The sequence below is a fragment of the Lepisosteus oculatus genome, chromosome 27, assembly GCF_040954835.1.
Source record: "Lepisosteus oculatus isolate fLepOcu1 chromosome 27, fLepOcu1.hap2, whole genome shotgun sequence".
Classification (NCBI taxonomy): Eukaryota; Metazoa; Chordata; class Actinopteri; order Semionotiformes; family Lepisosteidae; genus Lepisosteus; species Lepisosteus oculatus.
In genome coordinates, this window is record NC_090722.1 from 1,386,442 (window position 1) to 1,411,538 (window position 25,097).

Consider the following 25,097-nt stretch of genomic DNA (forward strand, 5'->3'; position numbering starts at 1 on the left):
TGAGCACTGGATTATTTAGTTATAGTTTAACTGGATTTACTCTTACCTTACAATAGAAGTGTCCACAGAGGTCTGGACTCAGCTGTCTGTGGTGTCCGTCCTGTTGCCCATGCAGTGGACGAGCGGTGGCCTGCTTTACTCCATGATACAAGAGGCAGGGATCGAATCTCTCCAAAGGAGGTCCATTCAGATCAACAAAAAGAAGTGAGGAGAGGCTTCGTTTTCTCTTAGTGTCACTCAGGGCAGAGAACCCCCGCTCGCAGTCGGCTGAGGTGGTGAGGCACGTCCGGCCTGGTGTAGAGTTTTCCCAGCGTCTGTCCTGATGCTTTGCCTTGTAATTTCCAGTCGCGGAATTCCTCCACTGCCTCTCTGACGGGTTCGCCCAGTGCTTTAGCAAGCGCACCAACTTCACCTTCACCGTAAAGAATTAAGACATCCCGATCCTGTGGCCAGAAGCCCTTATCCAGCGGTTTCAGCATCTGGACTAATTCAGAATCAGAGTCGCTTTGTAAGGCTACTGATCACAGACTGATAGAACTGGAGCCGGTTTATCTTTCCTGTACCCTCTGAGATGTCAACATCTTTAAACACGCCCAGTGACGAGCGCTGCTCGGCCTTCACTGCAGATTGACCGCCGGTGTCTTTCTTGGCTGTCAAGATATCGAAGGTCTGCTGAATGTGGCAACTGGAGTCCACCAGAGATGTGTCTGTGTTTTGGAGTTTCAGGGAGAGGCCCAGCAGCTCACGGAGAGCATCTTTCATAGATGCCAAATCAGCAACAGATGAGGAGTTAGTGACTCGTTTGTGTAGTCCCTTGTGTTTCTGTCTCTCAGTGGCACTGCGTGATGCATCCTCCCTCGCTTGCTGTTTGAAAATGGTGTGCTAATGCAGGGAATTCTTTCCTTACTGCTTTCACGGTATTAAAACTGCTTGCCACTAATATTTAAAATCTGGCCAATTTTCAAAATCTGCACATTTAGGTCTGCGGCTGCTTTCTCGAGTATCTGAGCGTTCTTAGTCGATTGGTGATAAAGTGAATATAGTTTTGCGATAAAGAATTCGAAATGGTTACACCCAGCCACTTCTTTGAGAGCGTCTTGGACTGCCAGTTCATGGCGATGTGCCAGACAGTGTATGGACTGCACTTTAGGAAAGTCAAGCTTTAGCCTAGCAGTTAGTCCAGAGGATTTACCATTGAGCACTGCAGCCCCGTCAGTGGCTATGCTGATGAGATATTTCTTCAAGAACTCATCATCCAAACCCACGTTACTAAGGCTCCCTCTCAGGCAACTGTAGATTGATTCCGTGTCTGTGCCATCCGTCAGCTCTGTGATGTCCAAAAATACATTGTCCACGTCCCCAGCCGCTAGCAGCAACAGTCAGATCGCGCAGTTTAGGTTCTGTTGTTAACCCAAAATTAGCGAGTAAAGTTCCCTGTCTTCTCTTGGGCATTATCGCCGCTTTTCAGAAATATATATAGAAAACTGAATTTTTTATATTGAAAACTGAACTTCATTGGAAAGTTTCTCTGCATATTTACTGTGCGCCTTTTTTTTTTGAGAAGACATAACCAAGAGTGACTTGTTAGCTTGTCTGTTTGTCACTTGAAAAGGAACGTTGCCTACTTTTGTAACAGCACCACCATGCCTTGATCGGTAATAGTATTCAATTGCTTAGGTATTTCTTTGGTAGCAACACACTCAAAACAGAAACTCAAATGTAGTCTATACTGGAAAAATTGACCCATACTGTATAAATAGGATTTTTTTTTTAATTGACAGTTTCCATATTTTAGTGACTCCCCAAAATTTCGCAAATGGTCTCTTCAGGGGAGCTCGTGTCTTATTCAGGTAAGCTAAGCTCCCCCTAGCTCCCCAGTAATTCGTGTTACAGTACAGAAAGAGAAGAGGCCAAAACACAACAGAGGAGAGGAACCCAAAACTCCTCAGTAAGGAGAAGAAAAACCTCTGGGGGTCCAAGTGTGGAGTATTAAACCTTCCATCATATCCTTCTGTGTGACAGTACTCCATGCAGATCCCTGTAGACCAGCAAATCCTCCCTAAACGATAGCTATACTCACGATGTCCCCCTTAGATCCATGGCAGTGATGCAGCATCCGACTCAGATGGTCCCCAGCCCGGGCGCAGTCTGGACATGTGGGGAGGAGAATAGGATAGTCTGGTCAGAACAGAAGTATCTACCTGGTGGGCCAACACAGAGACACACAATGGCATGTACAGCAGCACCAGCAGCCATAGCTCCAGCGGGCTATGATGTAAGGTGTGAGTAGGCTGGGCTGAAGTCATAGGTTTTCAGTCGGGATTTAAGTCCTGAGATTGACTCGGCATCCCGTACGTAGGCTGGCAGACTGTTCCATAAACTAGGGGCCCTGTAGCTGAAGGCTTTACCGCCAGCTGTTATTTTATTAATTTGTGGATTAATCATTAACATTAATCAGCTCCATTAATCAGACAGGCACCTGACCTCTGAGAGCCTTATAAGTAAATGAATTTTGAGGTCTGCCCTGTACCTGACAGGAAGCCAATGGAGAGAGCTAAGTATAGGTGTTGTCGTACTTTCTACTCCTAGTAACAAATACACAAAACCGCGTTTTGAATTCCCTATAAGGTGTTGAAAGTGCGATAGGTGCTCCCTGATAGCAGGGCATTATAGTAATGTAATCTGCTGTATACAAATGCATGTATTAGTTTCTCTGTGTCTTGAGTGTAGAGAAAATGCCTTAGTTTTGCAATGTTTCTTAACTGTAGGAAGCACGCCTTCGATACTGTATTGACATGAGAGTTAAATGAGAGTGTCGTGTCTAAGATGACGCCTAGATTACATGCCGAATCTTTGAAGCAAACTTTTAGTCGTATCTGCACTGTTGCCTCCAAACAGCAGAAGCTCAGTTTTATCAGAGTTGAGTGACAAAAGGTTTTCACATATCCAAGTCTTTAATTCATTAAGGCAATTAGCTAAAGTGACAATCGACGAGTTGGGTGATTAGTTACCGAACTCTTAGTAACCATTAGTCTAGTTACAACGGCTCACCTAATCCAAACGTGGATTTGTGACAGATCAGTGAAATATTGTAAAAAGGTGGAGATGAGCAGTTTGCTCTGTGTTTCCATTGGTTTCTGTGGGGACTTGGTCGAGGCATGACTGCGCACAGTATCTAAAGAGGGGGCGGGGCCATGGGGAGGTCAGTCCTGCTGGGATTCACTTTCGGGATTTATATTGCACTCAAGCCAGAGGGCTAAATCTCTCCGTGTGTAATTGACTTGATACACTCCAGTCATGTTCTTATTATTATTTTAGTAATTGAATTATCAGCTGAAAGGATCATCTGTCAGATGGGCCGATTTGTGGAACACTGAGTAGAATAAAAAATGTATAGTTTCAAAAATGTAAATGCAACGTTTCATCTAGTTGTCAGTGTGCCTTTATGTGAGATTTAAATGACCTGTTACAGATGTAGACATTCAGAATGCGCAGTAAAACCCTGTAACGTGGGATTGGGGCTGCAGGTTGCCACGGCACGTGATTCGCTGGGCAGAGATGATCGACAGGTGGCACTTGTGGTGCATTAGATGTTAGTGAAACGATTGCTTCATTCAATCTCTCTGCTGTGCATGTTTAAATCCTCTTAATCTGGAATATTAATAACTAAAGGGAAATTTTGGTAGCTGAGTATAAAAATGACAGGAACATAACGTCTCTGAACGTCATATCATCATAAACGATATTAATTTAAGAAGGAACAAGTAATAGGTTTATTCCATGCTGAAAAAAAGAAGAAGAAAGAGAACACAACGTTTCGGCCGTGGAGCCTTCTTCAGGTGTGAGAGAGACAGGGCAGTAGGCAAAGGTAAAGTAGCGGGAGAACAAAGGTTGGGAGGGAGGAGGAGTGAGAGGCGGGAGCAGGGGACAGAAAGAGAGGCCAATCAAGAGGTGTGAAATCAGAATGGGTGTAGAGAGGTGTGAAATGAAACTTCCAATGAATGGAGAAAATTTAAAAGAACAGTAATCTGTCGTTAAGGGAAGGGAGAATGTGTGATCCTAACTGCAGAATAATTTTAGTTTCGGTGGTCTTTCTGATGTATGAGTTCGGAAAACCGTCTTTGAGAACACAGACGGAGAGATTAGTGTGGTCGTGGCCGTCAGAGGTGAAATGAGAAACAATGGGCTTGGAGAGATCTTTAATCTTCACAGCCCTGACGTGTTCTCTGAAGCGGTCTCCGAGTCTCCTTCCTGTTTCTCCAATGTAGATGGCTGGGCATTTACTGCAAGAGATACAGTAAATAAGGTTGCTGGAGGTACAAGATGCTGTCTGAGTGATCCGGAATTGTCCTGAGGGGCCTTGAATGAGTGTGGTGGTGGCTGTGTACTTGCAGGTGATACAGCGAGCTCTGTTGCAAGGGAAAGTGCCTGGTGTGGATGGTTGTTGAGGGCGGTCAAGGGAGCTGTGAACAAGGAGGTTACGCAGATTAGGTGGTCGGCGATATGAGATGATAGGGCGATCAGAAAAGAGGGCCCCAATGGAGGGATCATCCTGTAGGATGGAAAAGTTCTGGTTAATGGTCCTGGGGATAGGAAGTGTGTTAGGGTGGTAAGGAAGCACCAAGGGAATGCGGTTGTTACGGCGGGAGTTCCTGATCGGGTTGATGGTCCGGGGGGTGTTTTTGGCTCGGGCAAGGGCCCTGTCAATCACACTGCTGGGATATCCTCTGTTGATAAAAAATGAGTACATTTCGAGGGCTTGGTTCTCGAAGTCGATGTCGTCGCTGCATAGTCGTCGTAACCTAAGGAACTGTGAAAAGGGAAGAGAGTTTTTAGTGTGGTTGGGGTGAAATGAGCTGTACAGGAGGTAGCTGTGTGAATCCGTGGGTTTGTAATAAACTGAAGTAGACAGTCGGGGGTAGTTGATAGACAGGTGGATGTCTAGAAACGGAAGAGTGGTGGAAGATATGTTAACCGTATATTTGAGGGACGGGTGGAAGTTGGTGAAATGGTGCAGGAAGAACTCAAGCTGATCGTTGGAGCATGTGGCGGCACCGACGCAGTCATCAATATATCGTTTGTAGAGGTCAGGGACATAGCCAGTGTAGGAGGCGAAGAAGCGTTCTTCTACCCAGCCAACAAAAATGTTGGCATAGCTGGGTCCCATTCTGGTGCCCATGGCAACTCCACTGACCTGTTGGTAAAAAAGATTATTGAAAGAGAATGCGTTCAGTGTGAGGACCAATTCTGCAAGGCGTACCAGGGTGTGGGTGGGTGGATCAAGCACTGTGCGTTTGTCCAGCGTGTGCTTGAGTGCTGTAAGGCCGTCATTATGGGGAATGACGGTGTACAGAGATGTGATGTCCATGGTAAAAATGTGGCATTCGGTACCCTGAAATTGGAAATCATTGAAAAGTTGGAGCGCGTGGTTGGTGTCTTTGATGTATGAGGGAAGATCTTCAACCAGCGGTCTCATGAGGCTGTCGAGAAAGGCTGAGATGTAAGTAGTTGTTAATTTAAGAATATAAATATATTATACATACTGTATATGGCTGGTAATGGTTGCTTAAATACAAAGTACACAACAGTATTCCACTTTCTTCATAAACATTTTATGCATCAAAGTCTTTAATACGGTCACTTACGGTGGATATTCTGGAAAAGTTTTGACGTGCTCGTTCTGGCTATATTAAGTTTATATACTTTGTAAAAGCTATAATGTTTTAACCTTTTCTATGCATGCTTGCTGTTATTATTACAGTAAAAAATGTGTACCTTTTAGAATCAGTTTAAAAGGGAATGTAATATGGAATCGCGTAACTAAAGAAATTAATAACGATATTAATTTAAAGATCTAAATAAGATATATAAATCAGGTAGTAATACCGTAGTCCACTTTTAAAAAAATAAAACAATAAATATTATGGAGACTATATTAACATTTTAAATTATTTTTTTGTATATCACAGTGTATTCAGTGTTAAATGATATTAATAATAAAATAAAAACATGAATGAGCAAATGTGAATACTGTCAACAGTGGGAGTACAAACCTGTTCCACCGGTTTAATTAAGTTCAATTCAAAATACTTTATTCATCCCAGTAGGGCAGTTTAACACAAGCCTTTACAACAAGCCTTAAAACGAAATCATATACCTTGTAATTATAATCGGGAATAACAAAGTGGTATTAAAAAGGCCACTAAGACTATAATAATATATCTGATCATTATAAACAATATTAATGTATTAATAATAAATGATCATTTCAAATTTCTTTTTTTTTCAGTTTTTCCGTTTTTCATTACCTCTGCTTTCTAATTAAAATGCCTGTTTATAAGACAAGTTTCTGATGTCAGTAACACAGAACCTTCAAAGCACAGGCATTTTAAAGATCGCGATTTTCACAACTTTTATTTAAACAATATCTAGTACCAGGTTGCCTTTTTAGAAACCTTAGTGTGAATTAAGTGGATCCCAGGTGTAAACGAGTTCATAACGTGAGAATGCATTGTGCTACATTTTTATGCATCAGTCTAAGTGTTCTTAAGTGTCTTAAAAACATAAAAAATGTAACATCACACTGTATGGCACAATGGGCAACTGATTCTTTTAACGTTGTAAAGAAAATCCAAAATAAGAAACAAGAACATGTCCCTTCCTAAATCAGACATTGCATGACTTTAAAAGCTATAAAAAACGATAGTTAAAACAACTTTTTATGTGCGATAAACAGGTGATTTTTCTTTCTCATGATCAGCTTATGATCTTAAGTGTTTTTGTACTTTTTAATTAAACTTTTAAAACACTTTAATTTTGTAAACATAACAATGTGTTTTCTACAGAAAGAATCACATTGTCCTCTCTTCTTGTGGTGTGAAGCAGGTCAGCAGGTCTGTAAGTAACAGCTTGATGAATGAACCAGGAGACCCGGAAAGCAGGGCTGTTTCGTGCCAGCCAGCGCATTACCACCTTGCAGTGGGGGAGGGAAGCGGGCTGTACTTCCACTCTCCATCAGTACATCTTCCAGATTGTCACTGACGCAGCTTTAGCCAAGTCATTCCTGGTTTTAGAGAAGAATGTGATTTTTGTGTATACGTTTCGTGTTGCATTGGCAGTCTTATTTTAATTTACAGCGCTCACAAAGATTCTAAGCTGATCACGAGGAAAAAAAATCAGCTGCTTTTCATGCATAAGTGGTGTTTAACTATCTAAAAATGTTTTATGGCTTTTAAAGCCATGCAATAAAGTTAGGCAGGGGCATGTCATTGTTTCTTATTTTTAATTTTCTTTAAAAAAAATATAAAAATCACCTCCCCACTTTCACCTTGCTGTTAATATAGTGGGGATGTAGCATGTTTGGGGACTTGTTTTGTGGAGCTGATATTTTTTCCTTGGTTCACGCGTGCTGCTCTTGGGCTTGTTTTAGTTTGTGGTGGTCCTTTGTATTACAGATATTACGGTACTGCAGTCTGTAATACTGACATACAGAAGACATGATGGATGGATTAATGCTCTCATTTATTTATTTCCTTTTTGAATTGTATAATGTTAGCATGCCCAGAGGGGTTGGGCAGCCAGTTGACCTTGGACCCCCAGAGGTTTTTCTTTTCCTAACTAAGGAGTTTTGGGTTCCTCTCCTCCGTTGTCTTCCGGTCTTCTGTTCTGTATTTACAACATGCATGGTTACTTGCATTGTTAAGCACCTTGGGGCAACCTTGTTGTGAAAGGCACTATATAAAATAAATTGAATTGAATTGAATATTACGGGAGATTGTGGAGTCCATTGTAGCTTTCAGTTTAGAGGATGATACTCTGCGCCCGACTTTGGAGCAGTTTGAGAAGTGTCGCAAAGCAGATGTTTTATCGATAGTGGGTTTTAGTCTCTCGGTTTACTGCGGACGTATCAGACTTTAAACTGAGGAAGAGATACAGCCCCACACCCCAGACAGGCAAAGGTAATAAAGGTGATAAAAATCCATTCAAAGGGGTGCAGTGTGTTAACTCAAACTCTGCTAACAGAACCGCTTATAAGAGCCCGGTGACTTTCTGTTTAATTACATGAGATCTGCAGTAGTCAGACGGATTTTAAATTCTTTAAGCAGCTTTAGCTGTTGGTCAACGTCACCTACTCTGCGCAGTTTACTGCGCCCTTTTCTCTCATGCAAGCTTGTTTTTTCACTCTTTCAAAATATTGGACGGTACACCTCAGGGACTCATTCATTCATTATTCTTTATTGCCACACAACATTAGTTGGTGGAATTGGCTTTCGGTACAGCAAAGAACACAGATGAGACATACAAATGTAGTGTTTCATAGCCGTTCAGGGACGCCAAATATGTAACGTTGCCATAGCCAAAACGTAATGTAGTGGCTCTCTGAAGGCACCAGTTCTGTAGGGTTTGGGCATTTACTGAGACAATTATTAATTGTAGCAGTAAATCACAAATTGATTCTTTTGATGGCTTTAGAGTCCAACCATGCAACAAAACTCAAACAACGCACACACACAGGTACTAATACACGAGGATACATTTATTAATACATAGAATATGCCTTAAACTAACAGATTTTATCGAGAGGGTTATCAGAATACAAAAGATATATATTCAATCAGTTACGAAGTGTTACACATATCAAGAGGACATATGTTCAGTATATCATTCATTAAGACCGTTTCATAAATGAACTTGGTTATAATTTTTACATTAGATACTCAAAACAAGTACATAACTCTTAGGAATTAAATTGATATCAACTGGTTGGGATAACAATTGAGTTCTCGAGCTGTAATGCATTGAAGTTGAATACTCATCCAATCTCTGGGGATTCAGATCTCCTGCGGGCACAAAGAAACAGTTGCAGGCTGTTGCTGTCCAATCCGCGATCTCTGGCTGTGTGCCAGGCTGTGCTGTGCGGTTTGCGACGGTGCGCTGCAGATGCTCACTGGCTTTAACTAGCAAAGTTTGTGCTCAGGAGAAAAGATGACTGTGGGTCCCAGCAAGTCAGGAAGAGGACCGGTTCGTTCCTGATGAAGAGCTAGTTCTGAATAGTGATTCAGCTGTCCACAGTTCCGACCTGTTCACGAGGCCTGCTGCTGGTTACCTTCTGCTCCTGGGCCGTCCTGCCCTGGAATTCTCCTTTGAATTCCCTTTAGAACAGTCCACAGAATTCTCCTGAATCTTACTGAATCTCTCAGGCTCTCTGTGTTGCCTGTTTTTACCTGGAGGAACTTCAGCTCATTGATTGGCTGAAAGTTCCATGGGCATCAGAGTCCCACGTGGGTTACTCGGCCCTACCAGTCCCTGATTGGTTGATCAAGGTGAGATATGAGTCACTTACTCCTGACACTTAGGAATGCAGTCCAGATGTCCATCTGGCACTCCTTAGACAGATAGGCGCCAATGGATGACCATTGATCATGATAGCCAGCCTTAGCTAAGTACATCCCCCTTTGGGAGCTGTCCTTATCAAACCTTAAATCAGCTGCACCACAGAGATGAACAGAGAAATGGGGCCTCATTCGGGAAGGTTCAGAACACTTAATTCTTTCTTATTATTAAGCCTCGCCGCTACACAAACAACATATACAGTACAAATTCAAATAGGACAGAAGACAAACATTGTCACATATGTAAACAACTTTCCATGTAACAGCATCATTATACAACTAAATGTCAGAGTTCAACGTGAATTCACAGTTCGTCTGGCAGTGGGATAGAAGCTGAGGTTGAAACGGGCAGTCCTTGAGAGGAAGGATTTGAAATGTTTTCCAGAGGGGAGAAGCTGAAAGAGATTTTGAGCTGGATGAGAGGGGACTGAAACAGTGGTGGGCAGTATAACCCGTATAGTCGGTATACCGGTAGAAACATGTGTCCGATATGGATTTGGCTAAACCGTTTATACCGGTAGAGAATGGATTTTGATGTTTACACAGATTGCGCCACCAGCACCGTCATAGTTTACAATTCTGCCATATTTTAGCTCCAATTCTCTAATTCTGAAAATGTTAATCTTGCTGATATTTGGAAATCGGATAGGTTCAGAATGATTGATCTTCGGTGGTTCAGACGTCCGGTTTATGACGCGTCTGAAGTCATGGCGGCCAATATAAACACGCGGGCGTCCTCTTCCCTTTCCCTGAAAACAAACACCTGTTCGCCGGGCCGGTCTGCGAACAAACGGAAAACGCGGAGAAATGCACCGCAGCCGGTAGGGGGCCAGGCGGTCTCGGTGCAGGACCACCACTCTCCCCCGTGTTTGCAACCGGACACGGTAGCAGACCTCGCCCACCACCCCGAGTACCTCAGCGGGCCCCTCCCACGACGGCACCAGCTTAGGGCTGAGGCCTTTGTGGCGGCGCGGGCTGTACCCCCAAACCTAGTCCCCGGGCTGGAAGGCAGGCCCCCTGCAGTGCAGGTCGTAGTGCCGCTTCTGCCGGACTCCCGACTGAGTCAGGTGGGTCCGTGCAAAGCTGTGCACCCGCCGCATCCGCTGCCGTAGGTCCCACTCGTAGTCCGGTCCAGCCGGCAGTTCCGACCCGTTTCCGGGCGGCGGGCTGAAGACCAGGTCCACCGGGGTTCACATTTCCCGGCCCAGCACGAGCGAGGCCAGGGTGCACCCGGTGGATTCCTGGACTGCGGTCCTATACGCCCAGAGCGCAAGGGGGAGGTGGCGGTCCCAGTCCCGTTGGTGCCGGGACACCAGGGTGGCCAGCTGGGTGGCGAGCGTCTGATTAAACCGCTCCACCAACACGTCGCTCTTGGGATGCAGCGGTGTGGTCCGCGTCTTAGTGATCCCCAGGCGCCCCCAGCCTGGCAAACATCCCCTCCAGCAGTGCATCGGCCACCGTGGGGGCACTCTGGTCCGGGAGGGCGTAGGCCTCCGGCCACTTCGTAAAATAATCCATGGCCACCAAGACGTAGCGGTTCCCGGCCTTGGTGCGTGGAAACGGGCCTAAAACGTCCACCCCCACCCGCTCCATAGGAGCCCCCACCTGGTGTTGTTGGAGGGGGGCCCGAGAGCGCTACTTCTGCGCCACACACACCGCACATGTTTGGCAATACCACTCCACGTCCCAGTGGCAAAGACCCCAATAAAAATGGCCTCGGAGACGCTGCAGGGTTTTTTTACCGCCGAAGTGCCCCACGCCCGGCTGGCCGTGCACCGCTCGGAGCACCGCCCCGCGGAGCGACCGTGGCACCGCCAGCTGCCACCGTACCTCGCCACTGGAGGGTACCCGCCACCCCCAGCGCAGCACCCCGTCCTTTACCTCCAAGGCCTCCCACAGGGCGCAGAGGGCCTTGACGGACTTTGGGTGCGGGGCGAGCTCCTCTCGCGTAGGCCGCACTCCTGCTGCCCTCCAGCGGAGCACCGGCCCCACGTCAGGATCAGCTGCCTGACGCTGCGCCAGGTCTGGCAGGCCCACCCCCAGCGGCCCCTCCTGGGCCATGGCCGCGGTTCTCGCCTCCGCCACGGTGCGGACAGCCTCCTCACGCTGCTCCCGCCAGGCGCAGTGGTGGCAGTCCGTGGCCTCGCAGGGGCGCCGCGAGACAGCGTCGGCATTGAGATGGCGAGACTCCGGACGGTGCACGACAGTGAAGTCGTACTCCTGCAGGATCTCTATCCATCGTGCCATCTGCCCCTCCGGCTCCTTAAAGTGGAGCAGCCAGGTGAGGGACACATGGTCGGTCCTCAGCCGGAACCGGGTCCCGAACAGGTACGGCCTGAAGTGGTGGACCGCCGCCATCACCGCCAGCAGCTCGCGACGGGTCACGCAGTAGTTCTGTTCAGCCCTAGTCAAAGCCCGACTATAGTAAGCCACTACGCGCTCCCCATCTGGCCCCTCCTGCGCCAACACTGCACCCACGCCCGAGTTACTCGCGTCGGTATCGAGAACATACGGTAACCACGGGTCAGGGTAGGCCAGCACAGGGGCCCCCACCAGAGCTTCACTCAACCGGCCGAAGGCCGTCTCACAGGAGGTTCGTCAAGGCCTGGTCGAAACCCCGGGCATGAACCAGCAGATCGTCCAGATACAGCACACACTGGTTCCGCTGGACCAATGCCAGCACCCTCTCCATCAGCCTCTCGAACGTCGCCGGGGCATTGCACAGGCCAAAAGGCATGACAGTAAACTGCCAGAGGCCCTGGCCGATGGAAAAGGCCGTCTTCGGGCGAGCGTCAGGAGCAAGCGGTACCTGCCAGTAGCCGCAGTGGAGGTCCAGGAAGCTGAACCAGGTCGACCCGGTGATGTAGTCCAGGGCGTCATCTATCCTCGGCAGGGGGTAGGAATCTTTCCAGGTGACCTCGTTCAGCTTGCGGTAGTTGACGCCGCCGCCACTGCCTCTTTTTCCCCCGGCTCTGGCAAGCCCGCGTCCTTCGGCCTTCGCCGGGCCTGCCCTCCACCAGGCGAAGTCGCTCCCCCTGCCACACCAACTCCTGCCGGCTCAAGTCCAAACTGGCCCCCACTCGCTGCAGTAGGTCCAGGGGTGGCGCACCGTTGCTGCACCTAGACGGAAGGCAAGCACCTGTTTCCCCCTGACTGTCCCGTCACGGTCTTCAGCCGCAGGCTGGAGGCCTCCCATCCTGCTGGGTTGGTGCCCTCGTCGTCGGGGAGGACGCCCGGCCGGAGTAGGGTTACCGATGAACCGGTGTCGAGTAGGGCCAGGCAGGGTTGGTCCTCGATTTGGCAGTGGAGGTACAGGCCCCGGCTAGAGCCGACTCGCCCCACAGTGGCGTGAGGGGTGCCGGTCTTAACAGCGCTCCCTGGAGCGGGGGTTGAGGTGTTCAAGGGGCGGCCTTCCCCGCGCAGAGCCGCCCCATTCCCGTTTCCCGACGCCGATCGAGAAGTGGGAGGTTCGGGTGCCCGGCAGAACCGGGCTCGGTGTCCCCTCTTCCCGCAGCGGTTGCAAATCAGCATGCGGGGCTGTTCCGCGGGGGTCGCTGCACTGGCTGGCTCCTCTTCCCCCTCGCTGGATTCCTCCATCGCCGCCTCGGTCAGCCCGCAGGGCGCACTGCGTCTGCTGGCGCTTCCAGCCACCCCGAACACGGCCTCAGCCCGTGTAGCAAGGGCCAAGGCCTTCTCCAGTGATGTTGGCACGGCCAGCTGCACGTGGCGCCGCAGCTCCTCAGGTGAGAGGGCCTTGAGAAAGGCCTGGAGAGCCATCTCCCGCTGCCCCTCCCGAGGAAAAGCTGAGTATCCTCGGCAGGCGAGGAACGTGACATCAGCGGCAACCGGGCCCAGCCGCTCTCCTGGTCGGCGCCGCCGCAGGGCCAGCCTCTCCAGCATCAAGTCCGGCGCCTCCTCCACACCGAAGCGCAGCTGGAGAGCTGCTGCCAGCGCCGTGTATTCGCCTCTGTCCTCCTCCGGGACGTCCAGGAGCACCTGGCAGGCCGCTCCTTCCAGCGCCGCCGCCAGGTGGCCGGCCATCTCCGCCCGGCTCCAGCCATTCGTCCAGGCCGCGAGCCGGAACTGCGCCTCGTAGGTTTCCCAAGGTGCTTCACCATCGTCAGCCGGCGCTTAACAGAATCGGGTAGTGTCTGCCACGATTTGTCCATCCTGCCCGCTCTGACACCAATGTAGCGTTTACAGGTTCTTTTCAGAACAAAGGACCAGTGGAGACGCGATTAACAAACCAAGCGCTAGCTTTATTCATTAACAACCACACAAAACCAAACACAGTATCTATACGCACATGAGGAGACTGACGGAACACGTACAGTACATATCTTTAGGGTGGTAATTACTTAACAACACGCTATACTTTTATAAGACTACACAGGGCACTAGAACTACTAGGACATTATTTACACAGGTAGGGTCAGCCGCTGGTCATCGTGCTGACCCTCAGACTCTCCCCGGCTGCCACTCCCAGCATGCCCAGCGGTACTACGAAGGGGCGCTTCCTCCTCACCACCAGGCGAGGGCGTTACAATATGATACAGTGAAGTGTCCCAGCTTGGAACATTGCATGACTTTAAATGCTATAAAAAACGGGATTAGATCATTAAGAAACGGGTGATCAGCTTAGAATGTTTGTGTACATTGTACGTTTTTTACTTTATAATTAACCCTTTAAAATACTTGAATTTCATGAATGAAGTTTATAAAGAAAGTTCGGGAGGGGTGACAACAACCACGCTCAATCGTACTCAGCTGTCGGTAATTAGCAATTGCTCCCGTCATCCTTCCTCCACCAGACGCTATAAATCCCAGCATGATTTCCTCCTCTCCCTCGCATGCGACTCTCGCACCCCAGCTCCACCCCAACGGCTGCCCCTTGGGCACCCTGCGTCCTGTGGGCAGGAGGTCGGCCCTCAGCCCAGCGGGTTAAGGCAATATCCGCTCCGTAATAGTTCATCACGCTTTGATCTCGGGTGTTGTCGCTCCCAGTGAAACACAACACCCGTTTCGTGCAAAAACAATCTCCTTCTCTTCTCTTCCTGTGGTGTGAAACAGATCAGCGGGTCCGTGTTCCCCAGTCAGGCTGGAGAACAGCGCCTCGCCCACTGCGTCCGTCACAGAGGGGGCGGAGCCTAGCAGCACAGACTGAGCGCTAATGGCACCGATCGCATCTGCATTTATAACTTAGTGTTTAAAATTAATCAAACAATGTTAGTCATTTCTTTTTACTTCAAGTCCTTTGGTTTTTTAACAAATTAGACAGATCATTTGATAACATTGTTAAAGCAGGATCTTATTGTACTTCCTAATTATATTACACATGGAAAATAATGTTTTTAATCATCTTTAATGATTTATACATTTTGGAAAGGTTTCACCTATACAAAACAATGTACATATAAATTACACATTTAATAATTATTATGCATAATAAAAGGTATGCATTCAAATATAGTCATGAATATTAAAATAACGTTGGACTCAATTGTTGCACTTTTTTCCACATCTTGTAAAAAGTGATAATTTACAAGACTGGTCAAATGTGCATTTGATCTGACAAACTAAAATCAAAATATCACAAAATGAAAGTAAACAAGTAAATTATAAAAAATAAATTTGGCACTAGTAAAATAAAATATATCAAAATAAAGTTCTAAAATAATGAGAAATAAAATGTAAAATATACTGAGAAAAGTTCCTTTTCCCATCGGCCCTGAGATGAAGCCCATCAGCAGCAAAGACCTGAGCAACGGGCTGCTGGTTCTGCAGAAGCACTCTGTTGCTCCTGAGGAGCTGCACATGGTCCATGTGAGAGGGGAGCTGTGGAAGAGCCCGGGCAGCTTCTTTCACAGCTCCAGCAGCAAAGAGGCATCGCAGAGCCGTAGAAAAACTGAGCAAATTGCCATATGAACCTTACAAGGAGATGTTCTCCTTCCTGCCACAGTCAGTTCTTTTCTAGCTCTAAGGATGTCATAGGAGGAGTCCCCCTGGGCTCTGTTATTGGTCCCCGTGTTAATGATCAGTAATATATACCTGATGGGAAAAAAGGAATTATCACAGGCATTGCACGGCTACATCATAAGATAAATCTTAACAGGATATAAACTGTATTTGAATAACATACATATTCAACAAATAACAATGAACAACAGTGTAAAAATTATAACTCACAAGTAACTATAGACAATGTTGGAAACCAGCTATCACAAGGCAAGGAGGTTATTTACATCAGCCATTATATATAGAGCAGTAATTTCGTATTGCTGGCTCCAGTGATCAACTTTTCACCAGCCTCCCTGGCGCATCAGCATCAGCTACAAGATGTTTTCCTTTTCGTCTTCCTCAAAATTATCTGCATCTGACACACAGTGTAACATTAGCAACTGCCCGGAACTTAAGACATCTAAGCAACAACCCTCACCTCGTTATCCATGTGATCATCTAACAATGGATAATCAATTAAAGCCTAAAATGTGATCACCCTCCTCTACACAATCCACAACAAACAAGTCTCCTGTTCTATTTACACGGACTGCCCTGCCTGGCCACCAGCATTCACTCCCATCTTCACTGCTCACAAATGTGCTCCATTTTCTTGCCTACAAAGTCCTCTGCACTAACAGGAAGCAATTCTAAATAACTATTCATATAATCTTTCCACAAAGCAAACCACCACATTTTTCTAAATCCATCATATTTATTTAAAAACATACTCCTGGCCATCTAGGCTCATTTCAACGACTGTGCCCTTGTATCACACCTTCCTATCTTTCTCTTCAAAAGCATGTCTAACTCTCTTTCCTAACAAATGTTCTGGTTTAATTAACATAAGAATTCTTAATCTTTCCATACAAACCATTTTTCTACCTAGATCCCCAGCCTTAAAATGCTGCTTAAAAGCATCCTTTAAAATCTCTACCTTTTCTTCAACAGTATGTCCTGATGGTGCCAAACATTAATCTTTGTCTTCTCTAGATGTACCTGGGATTTCCTCTGGCCTGCTGAAAATCAATCAGCTGTTCTAGACTAAGCCTTTTCCCCTCCTTTGAAAAATTGAAAACTCCATTTTCATGTTTCATTCCTCACACAAATATCCTAAACCTCAACTGTGCTGTAACTGCAGGAAGCTTCTTGTTCTCATCTAAATGCCTCAGCTGCTCATCTATTTCTTCCTCGCTGTTCCAAAGTCCCCCATACTTTCCTGTCTCTACCGCTACTTCCTTTGTCCTTATATCTCGTTTCTTTTTCTATCTTTTTTTCCTTCTTCTCTCTAAGTGTCTGCAACCTGGCATCTCTTATCCTATCCATCCTCTCCCAAAACACAGCCCTCTGCTCTTTAACTGATACTCTAGCTTGAGATAAAACTTCTGCCTTCTTTTCAGAATCCAGTTTTTCAAGCCACTGCCAAGACCTGTTCTCCTTAAACATGATCAAACCCTCAACAGCTATTGCAGTTGCTCTGACCAGTATTTTAAGTAAATTGTCAAAGATTCCCAAGTCCCTCTCATAGCTTACATGTGTCTTGGTGCTGATTCAAACATTTTATACATCTCCTCTGAAGCCTTATCATACAGTACCTGCCATATTCCAAATGATCTGCTACCATCCTACAACACACCTTTACAAAACTAGGAAGGATCAATTCCTCTGCCTGCCTAGTCATGTCCTATAATTCAGGGCTCCTCTATTCTGTGAGCTTCTGCAGAACAGGTCCGGAATTTGCCTCCATGTTGGTAAACAAGCGTACCTCACCTCTGACTAACGTACTGCTATCAGCCTGCCATTCCTTCAGCTTACACACTAGCTCCCTGTATCTCGCATTCATTTCAATTAAATGCAATTCAGAGAACAACTCATTGATAAGTCTGATCCTAGCCTTGTCTGTCTCACTGAGGTCATCAAATCCATATACAATTTCAGGCAAGATATCAGTTCTGTACCGTGCCAGGATTTCATTAATGTTTTTTTCTGTACTTGCCCTGTCGCCAATTAGATTTGTAATTTTGTAGACAATTTCCTTCTCAGAAAGCGTTGCATCCGAATCCCTGCTTCCACTGTTAACAACATCTTGCACCACCTCTCTGCTCCCTGAGTCCGAAATGCATCCTGCTACCCTCCTGGAAAGAAGTCCCTGCAGTTCCATACAGTATTTATGGCCATATTAAGTTGTCCCATCTGTGGCAAGGCTTCAATTACTTTCTTGCAACAGTTTTTCTTTTAGATGTTTTAGAAACTTGTCTCTCTTCTAACACAAGATATTTACAAAAACTTTCCCCTGGCAATCTGTCGACCTGAATACCTACCAATTTATCAAAAACTATTCTGACTATCTTAGACCTTTCGTGCACGAATGCCCATGTTTGCTACTAAATCCATATAAGCCTCTCTTACAGCATCACTATACTTTCCTTTTTCACACGTGCTAATATTGTGACTCACTCTCCTGTCTGTCTCTGTTTTCAAGCCTTCATATTCTCCCTGCCAGAACTGCATCTGCTCATCCAGGTCCCTCTCCCCATGTGCTAAATCTGCTTCAGAATCACATTTCCTTTTGTAATACGCAACCTTCTGTGATTCCTTTTACTGTATATCTAATCTTTTGCAACTCTTCCTGCAATTTATCAGTACTCTTCTTTAGTTGTGCCTTTTCCTTCTCTAACTCACTTTTCTGCAGTTCATTCAGAATGACTGCCTGCTCACATTCCACAACATTTTGCTCAAGTGTCGGAAGTTTACTATCCCTGCGTCTAAGCCTTTTATAAACATTCCTAACACTTCCATGTCCTAACTTTTCATTTGCCTTGTGTAATTTTGAGAGCTTGAATTTCAGCTTCAGCCTTATAAAGCAGAAGTCCTCTGTTTTTTTCCTTCTCTACCTAGCTCTTTCATCATCTAGTTTCCTGCATTCCTCCAGTAATCTATGTACATTTTTAAACTGTGCTCCTAATAATAATAATAAACTTTATTTATAGAGCACCTTTCATACAGAGAGCATCTCAAAGTGCTTTACAAACCAAGCGTACAAATAAAATCTTAAATTAAGAGATATACTTTTAGTTGTAAAGGAAAACACAGTAATACAGTAAAGCAACATCAATGTCAATTTATGCTTGAAAAAGAAATAGAAATTAGGAAGGTCGTAATAGAATAAGAACAATAAAAGATAAATAAAAAAGAAAGATAAATAGAAAGAACAGAGAACCATTTTAACTAAAAGCTAAATTAAAAAGATGTTTTCAAATGTTTTTTAAAACAATGTACCGAGCTTGACTACCAGATAAAAAGTGGTAGTGAGTTTAATAATTTAGAAACATAAAAACAAAAAGCAGCCTCTCCACTCTTTCTGTATTTCACATGTGGTATCTGCAGAAGGCCAGTATTTGCAGATCTCAGGTCACGTATAGGAACATATAATGACAGTCATTCAGTAAGGTACATAGTTGCTAGGCCGTTTAGAGCTTTAAAAGCAAGTAAAAGAACTTTAAAATCTATCCTAGAAAATACAGGTGACCAGTGAGGATCTTTCAAAACAGGAGTGATATGTGTTCTCTTTCTTGTTTTTGTTAGGATCCGTGCTGCTGCATTTTGAACAAGTTGTAAGGAATGTATTGTTTTCTTGGGAAGCCCACTAAACAGAGCATTACAATATTCGATTCTACTGGTAACAAATGCATGGACAGATTTAACATTTGAATTTATCCTGCAAGAGTTCTTTCTGAATTTTAGTACCCAATATCAATATTTCAGTCTTGTCTTGATTAACTGTAGAAAAGTTTGGGACATCTACTGAGATATATCTAACACACAGCCGATTAGTCTGTTGAAGGAGTTTTGATCTTCAGATGGAACAGAGATATACAGTTTTATATCATCGGCATAGCTATTAAATTGATCCCACAGTTCCTAATTACATGACCTAAAGGTAACATATATAATGAAAAGAGCAGAGGTCCTAAAATGGAACCCTGCGGAACTCCACAAGAAATGTCAAAATGTTTTGATGATTGATTTCCCAAAGCAACAAAAAATGATCTTTTCTTCAAATAAGATTTAAGCCATTCTAAAACCAACCCTGAAAGACCTACCCAGTTTTCAAGTCGGTTGATCAGAATCTTGTGATCAACTGTATCGAAAGCTGTACTGAGATCAAGTAAAACCAAATTATGTTTATCTTCACTCAGTCTCAGGTCACTCACAACATGGACCAATGCCGTCTCTGTACTATGGTTAGAACGAAAACCTGACTGAAGTTACTCAAAAAAATGTTAGAGACCAGATATTCTTTTAATTGAATAAAAACAACTTTCTCCAAAATTTTCTTTAAAAAAGGAAAATTTGAAATAGGTCTAAAATTGCTAATAACATAATAACTCCAGCTGACAGCAATTTACAATAGTAAAAACATTATCTTACACACAATCAAAAACCTTAAAAAGAGTTGTAGGAACAGGGTCAAGATCACATGTGGAAGATGTCTGTAACAGTTTTAAGTGTCTGAAGATTAATAACAGAGAACAGATGTCATAACAGATGTAGGTGGCTGATCAGGACAATCGATGAGACTCGTCGTTGTTGTCTGAGCTATATTCTATCTAATCAATAATTTTATCTTGGAAATGAATTGCAAACATCTTCACATTTTATAGAAGATACATCATAAGAAAAAATACGAGAAAAAGTAAGGTTTATTAAACTGTCTATAGTGGGGAAAAAAGTACTTTAGTGTTATCTTTGTGTTTGTTAATTACATTAGAGAAGTACAACTGTCTTGCCCTTTTTATGGAAGTATTGTAGGTGGAAATCTGTTCTCTCAGAAAGTCATAATGAACCTGCAGTTTAGGTTTTCTCAGTAAGCACTCTGATTTGCGACAATTTCTCTTAAGCTGAAGTACTGTATCTCCTCATTCATGAGTGAGTGTGATATTCTTAAGTTTCCGAGCATGAACCAGATCGTTGCAAGAAAGGGGTGACACTGTGCATGAAACGTTATTTAAAATGTTTTTAAACTTCTCAGCTGTTGTTTAATTGATGTGGCGTTTCTTAACATAAGATTCAGATACATTCTTCCTGACTTAATTCAATTCAATTAACATGAAAGAATACACAAAGATGGTCACATATCAGTACATCAGATATAAGTAATAGACATTTAATTTTAATTATAAAAGTAAGATTTACTGTGTGTTAGATACATGGCACATTAAGGATTCACTGTGCCACGTGGCAGTTTAGCAGAGTAATGCTGTTCTGCACCTGAACATCTGCAAATATGAAACGGTGTTGGGCAATACCTTTCGATCTGCTGCAGTGCTCTTTGTGGCTGCCGGAGCATTCCGAGTGACTGGACCTGCAAGAGCTGATTATTAAAGGTGACGTCTTGGCAAGGTGACGGAAGCCTGTCAAAGGTTCTTCATGCGCCGCCCAGCTTTGCAATAGAATTTCAAAGGGGAACTGCAGTCCCAGTTTCTCAGACCGGTTAGTAAATCTCTGTAGCAAAATGAATTGATTAACGGCATAGAAAACATTGACAAATATCGAATTAACCACAAAATCATGAACGTTTTGAAAGTTCTGTAAGTCGCCATATTGTCACAAACCCCTGTTCTCTCCACGGGGAGAGCGAGAGTTCGTATGAATTGCGCCGTGAAGCGGCCCTTCATGCTCACTAGTCACTAAAATGATACATGTACTGTGAAGTACGAGTGAATACAGACAGGTTGTGCTGCAGACATTTGACCACAGAAAGTTTCCAGTGTGATCTGCATTCAGAATTAACAAGTCAGTTCAATTTATCAGCTAGACTGTCTTAATGTCGAGAGCAATATTTCTGTTGAATCGCAGATGTTGGGCATTTCTGGAAATTTTGTCTATTTTGTGATGTACACAGTAACTTGTAAAGCCTCCAGCTTACATCTGACTTTTATTGTGGTTTAAATACACTCATCAATGCTGATAGTTTCTAAGCTCTAAATATAAAAATGTGTTACAGTTCCCCTTTAAAGGAATACCAGAGATCGATGGTATAATGTTTACTTTCCATTCATATGTTGTCAGTTTCTAGAATAACATATCTCAGCTTTCAGTGACTTTCTGAAGAAGGTAGAACATGCTTCTCTTGGGAAAAGTACTTTGAAAATCTGCCCATCTGTCCTCATACTCCATGTATGAGGTCAGATGGGAAGATTTTCAAAGATACTCCTTGTCTGTCCATCAGTTGTGTAGAAAGAAAACGCTCAGAGAATTACAGTTTTCATGGCTGTAGAAGCAGTAGAAGCCCTGAGTCTGTGTGAGGAGTGGGAACAGATCACCTCACCTCTCTCTCTGCAGGATTCTCAAAATGAACTTCCTGTAGACTGTCCTGAAGCGCATCTCTCACAGTCTCCTTTTGAGAGATGTTCTGGGCAGCTGCACTGACACACTGGTACAGGAAGGGCTGTGACACCGGAGAAGAGGACAGTGAGCACTGAGTTCAGGAGCCTGCTCTGTACAGCTGCACTGAGAGGACATGTTAGCTCTGGAGACAACATACTGAAGTAGAGCGCAGAACACACATTTCACACTGAATGGGCTCTCTCCTCTACTGGACAATCAAACACTGCTCATGGAAACACAGCTCACAGCTCACATGAATGAATCTAGCCTGAACAGCCACACACCTTACAACATCTAATACACAGCAAATTGCAGACAAACCTGCTATGTCACTACGTCACAACACTAGGTGAGGAATAAGACTTTTAGTGAGTAAAAGTCCCAGATTCTTCTCCTCAGAGGTGGAGCTGAGAGGGTAGAGCACTCTGACTGTCCTGAGTGAGCCTAAAGGCCCACACCTCATCCGCCACTGTGCTCAGTGTGTTAGAGAGCAGCTGCAGACACTCAGGGGAGGCAATCATTAGTCCCAGAACCAAGGAGCAAATTTGCTCTGGACTGGACTGTGACACTCCATCTGATCCCCAATACTAACCAAGCTCATAACTCCTCCAGGTGAGGAACTTCAGCAGGTACGACCAAAGCAGCACCACTTTCTAAAGAAACACAGTGAAAGAGGATGAAAGGATACAGGAAGAGATAATAGACAGGCTTGAGAACAGTCTGCCTGAGCATCGAGCTGGAAGAGGTTTCCAGTCTCAGGTGGCAGAGACTGTAGACAGAGGCACTTACTTCAGTCACACTCTCATCGGCACACCAGCAGGCCAGCACAGCCTCAAAGCTCTGCCTCACAGTGCTGCTGCTCACACTCTGCTCAGCCTGAACACACAGAAACACACACATTATCCCACTGGGTGTGGAGCAGGGACATGCTCATCCTGTGCAAGAAGAGGTAAAGCCAAACACTTGGGATGGACTGACAGTTCTCAGGGTGCTGCTCAACAGGAAGTCCAAGGTTTTATTTCATGTTCATTCAGGAACATTACTGACAAAGAACCGTAAACTGCAGCTCCATACCTGGGTGGTGTCATCTGCAAGGACACAGTTCTTCACTATGTACTCCAGAGCTAAGACTGTGGCCCCCAGCCCCAGGTAGCCCTTCTGCCCCATTTCAATCAGGACCTGCGACTCCAGATACTTCACCTGAGGACAGGAATAACAGCACATCCAGTTTGCAGAGGACCAGTCTGCACACGCTGAGACACACAAACACCCTCACACCTTCCACACACCTCAGGAGTACTTCACACATTCCCAGGCGCAGCAGAATACAGAGCACAGACACATGGCAGCACAGTGAGGCCAGATCACTGCAGCTCTGACTGATCCTGATTGCTGGGGTTGTGAAGGGATGCCACAAAGCTCATCAGGACATACTCCTTCAGGGCCTCCTTGACACAGACTGAAAAAACACACAACCCTGTGAGTGCAGCCTTGGTCCAAGCAGCTTGACCAGATGCAGCAGATGAAGAGGACGAAGTAGAGACTAGGAATCGGGTGTGTGATTGTACACAAATGGCAAATCTTTAATTAATCATTTAAATATTAAATACTCTGCCAATGTTTTCCAAATTAATGTCTCCTTTTCAAAACCTTGGAAATGAGTCATTTTTAAGAAAAGGGTACAGCACATGTGTCAGGGATTGTGCTCTGCCAAAGAATGTACAGCCATTGTGAATTTTCACAGGTTCCACAATGCAAGAGCAGCTATTCTTAAGACACCGTCTGCCGCCTGTACCCAACACCAGCGGCTGAGTCTAGCAGTCCTACCTGGAGCTCAAGGCCCCTGGGATCCTGCAGAGGCAGTGGCAGCACATCCTCCACAAGCACACGAGTCAGGTGCTCTGCACTGCAGGGAGCTCTGGGCTGCAGCTACAGTGGGACAAGGAACAACAGGACACTGTTAGCAGCTCTTCCTCAAGACTCAGCATGATGTAAACAGAGATGGAACTCTGACAAAAGCTCAGTGTTACATCCTGCCAGTATATCAGTTTTAGAAAAATGAGTATAAGTTACATATGACAATAAAGTACAAGTTCAATTTGAGTTGTATTTGTTTCTCCTGGGAGCACTGTTCAGGATCCTATTTGAAATCTTCTTGCCTCATCTCTAATGATGTTGACACTTTATAAACTTTATTATATTGGACTTGATTATGCTGAATCAGATGTTTTGTTAATTGTTTTTTTTTTTCAGTTTTATTGTAAAACAAGCACCATCATTAAAATAAATGATATGCAGTTTATGACCCCATGTGAAATCAATAGCTGTGATTTTAAATCTGGTATAGAATCAGGTCATTATGAGAAGGCTGTGGAGAAGACTAACTCCACATTCAACACAAAATGAATCCCCTGAGCTGTCATCCTCTGAGAGAATCCAGAAGGAGCCAGAGTGCTTTCTGATATGTACAGCAGCTCAGAAAGGTTCCATTCACTGCAGGGCGGCTCAGTTGTTTTTCACTTCATCTAGAAAGCTGATTTGAAGTCTTATGTCTCCAGTCATATCAAAGCAGGTCTTTCGTGGGCAGCCCACACTGGAACAGATGTTCCACCACCACAAGCTTGAAGGTCTTTGCCTGAACCCCTGCAGCACTGAACCGAAACTCACAAGTGACTTAATGGAGATCCAAGACAGACTGTGAATCCCATGACTGTGGCACAGTCCTGTATGAGCTCCAGATTGAACCCCACATGCTCATCTCTTTTCAATCTGGACTGGCAGATCAACGTTGAGAGAATCAGTGGGATGTCTTGCTTAAGACAGGGGTGACCTTCTACCTTAAACTGGGTAACAAGCAGCTACAACAACGCATCTAAGAACATGGCGCTGTGTTAGTGGCAGCCTGCTACAGCAGCTCTGTGTCTTTTTGTTGTCTTTTTGTTTCTTTCAGTTAGTTAATGGTAGTGTGTTAGTGTTTTTTCTTCATACCCTTGCCGGCAACTAGATTTGCGATCACAACATGATAGATGCTAGTAAAGCTGAGATACTTTTTCTTGTTTTTTCTGATACTCGGACCTCTGTTTCTATCGAGTTGCAATGCCGATAGCTACAGAGGCATTGTCTACACGCGGAGAGAAGCCATCAGTTCCAGAGAAGCTGAGGAGGAGAAGCCGAGGCTGTAGGGCTGGTGTGACGCGAAAGGCAAAGAGAAGGAGATTTAAACCCTATCTTCCTTCGATCATCATGGGAAATGCGAGGTCCTTAGTGAACAAGATGGACGAACTGGTGAGGAGCCAGAGGGAGTATAGAGAATACAGT

At 45.0% G+C, this 25,097-nt stretch overlaps 1 protein-coding gene across 1 annotated transcript; it reads left to right on the plus strand.

The window, feature by feature from the left end:
- Positions 1–11,102: 11,102 nt before the first annotated feature.
- On the plus strand, positions 11,103–23,882 carry LOC138225238 (uncharacterized). The gene is made up of 2 exons (XM_069184763.1): positions 11,103–16,158; positions 17,333–23,882. Exon 1 carries the CDS (start codon positions 11,103–11,105, stop codon positions 11,907–11,909), a length of 807 nt encoding a protein of 268 aa, XP_069040864.1. The 3' UTR covers positions 11,910–16,158; positions 17,333–23,882.
- Positions 23,883–25,097: the final 1,215 nt, after the last annotated feature.

Excerpts from the sequence above, each read along its gene's own strand:
- LOC138225238 (XM_069184763.1), top strand. The coding sequence starts at position 11,103 with ATGGCCTCGGAGACGCTGCAGGGTTTTTTTACCGCCGAAGTGCCCCAC.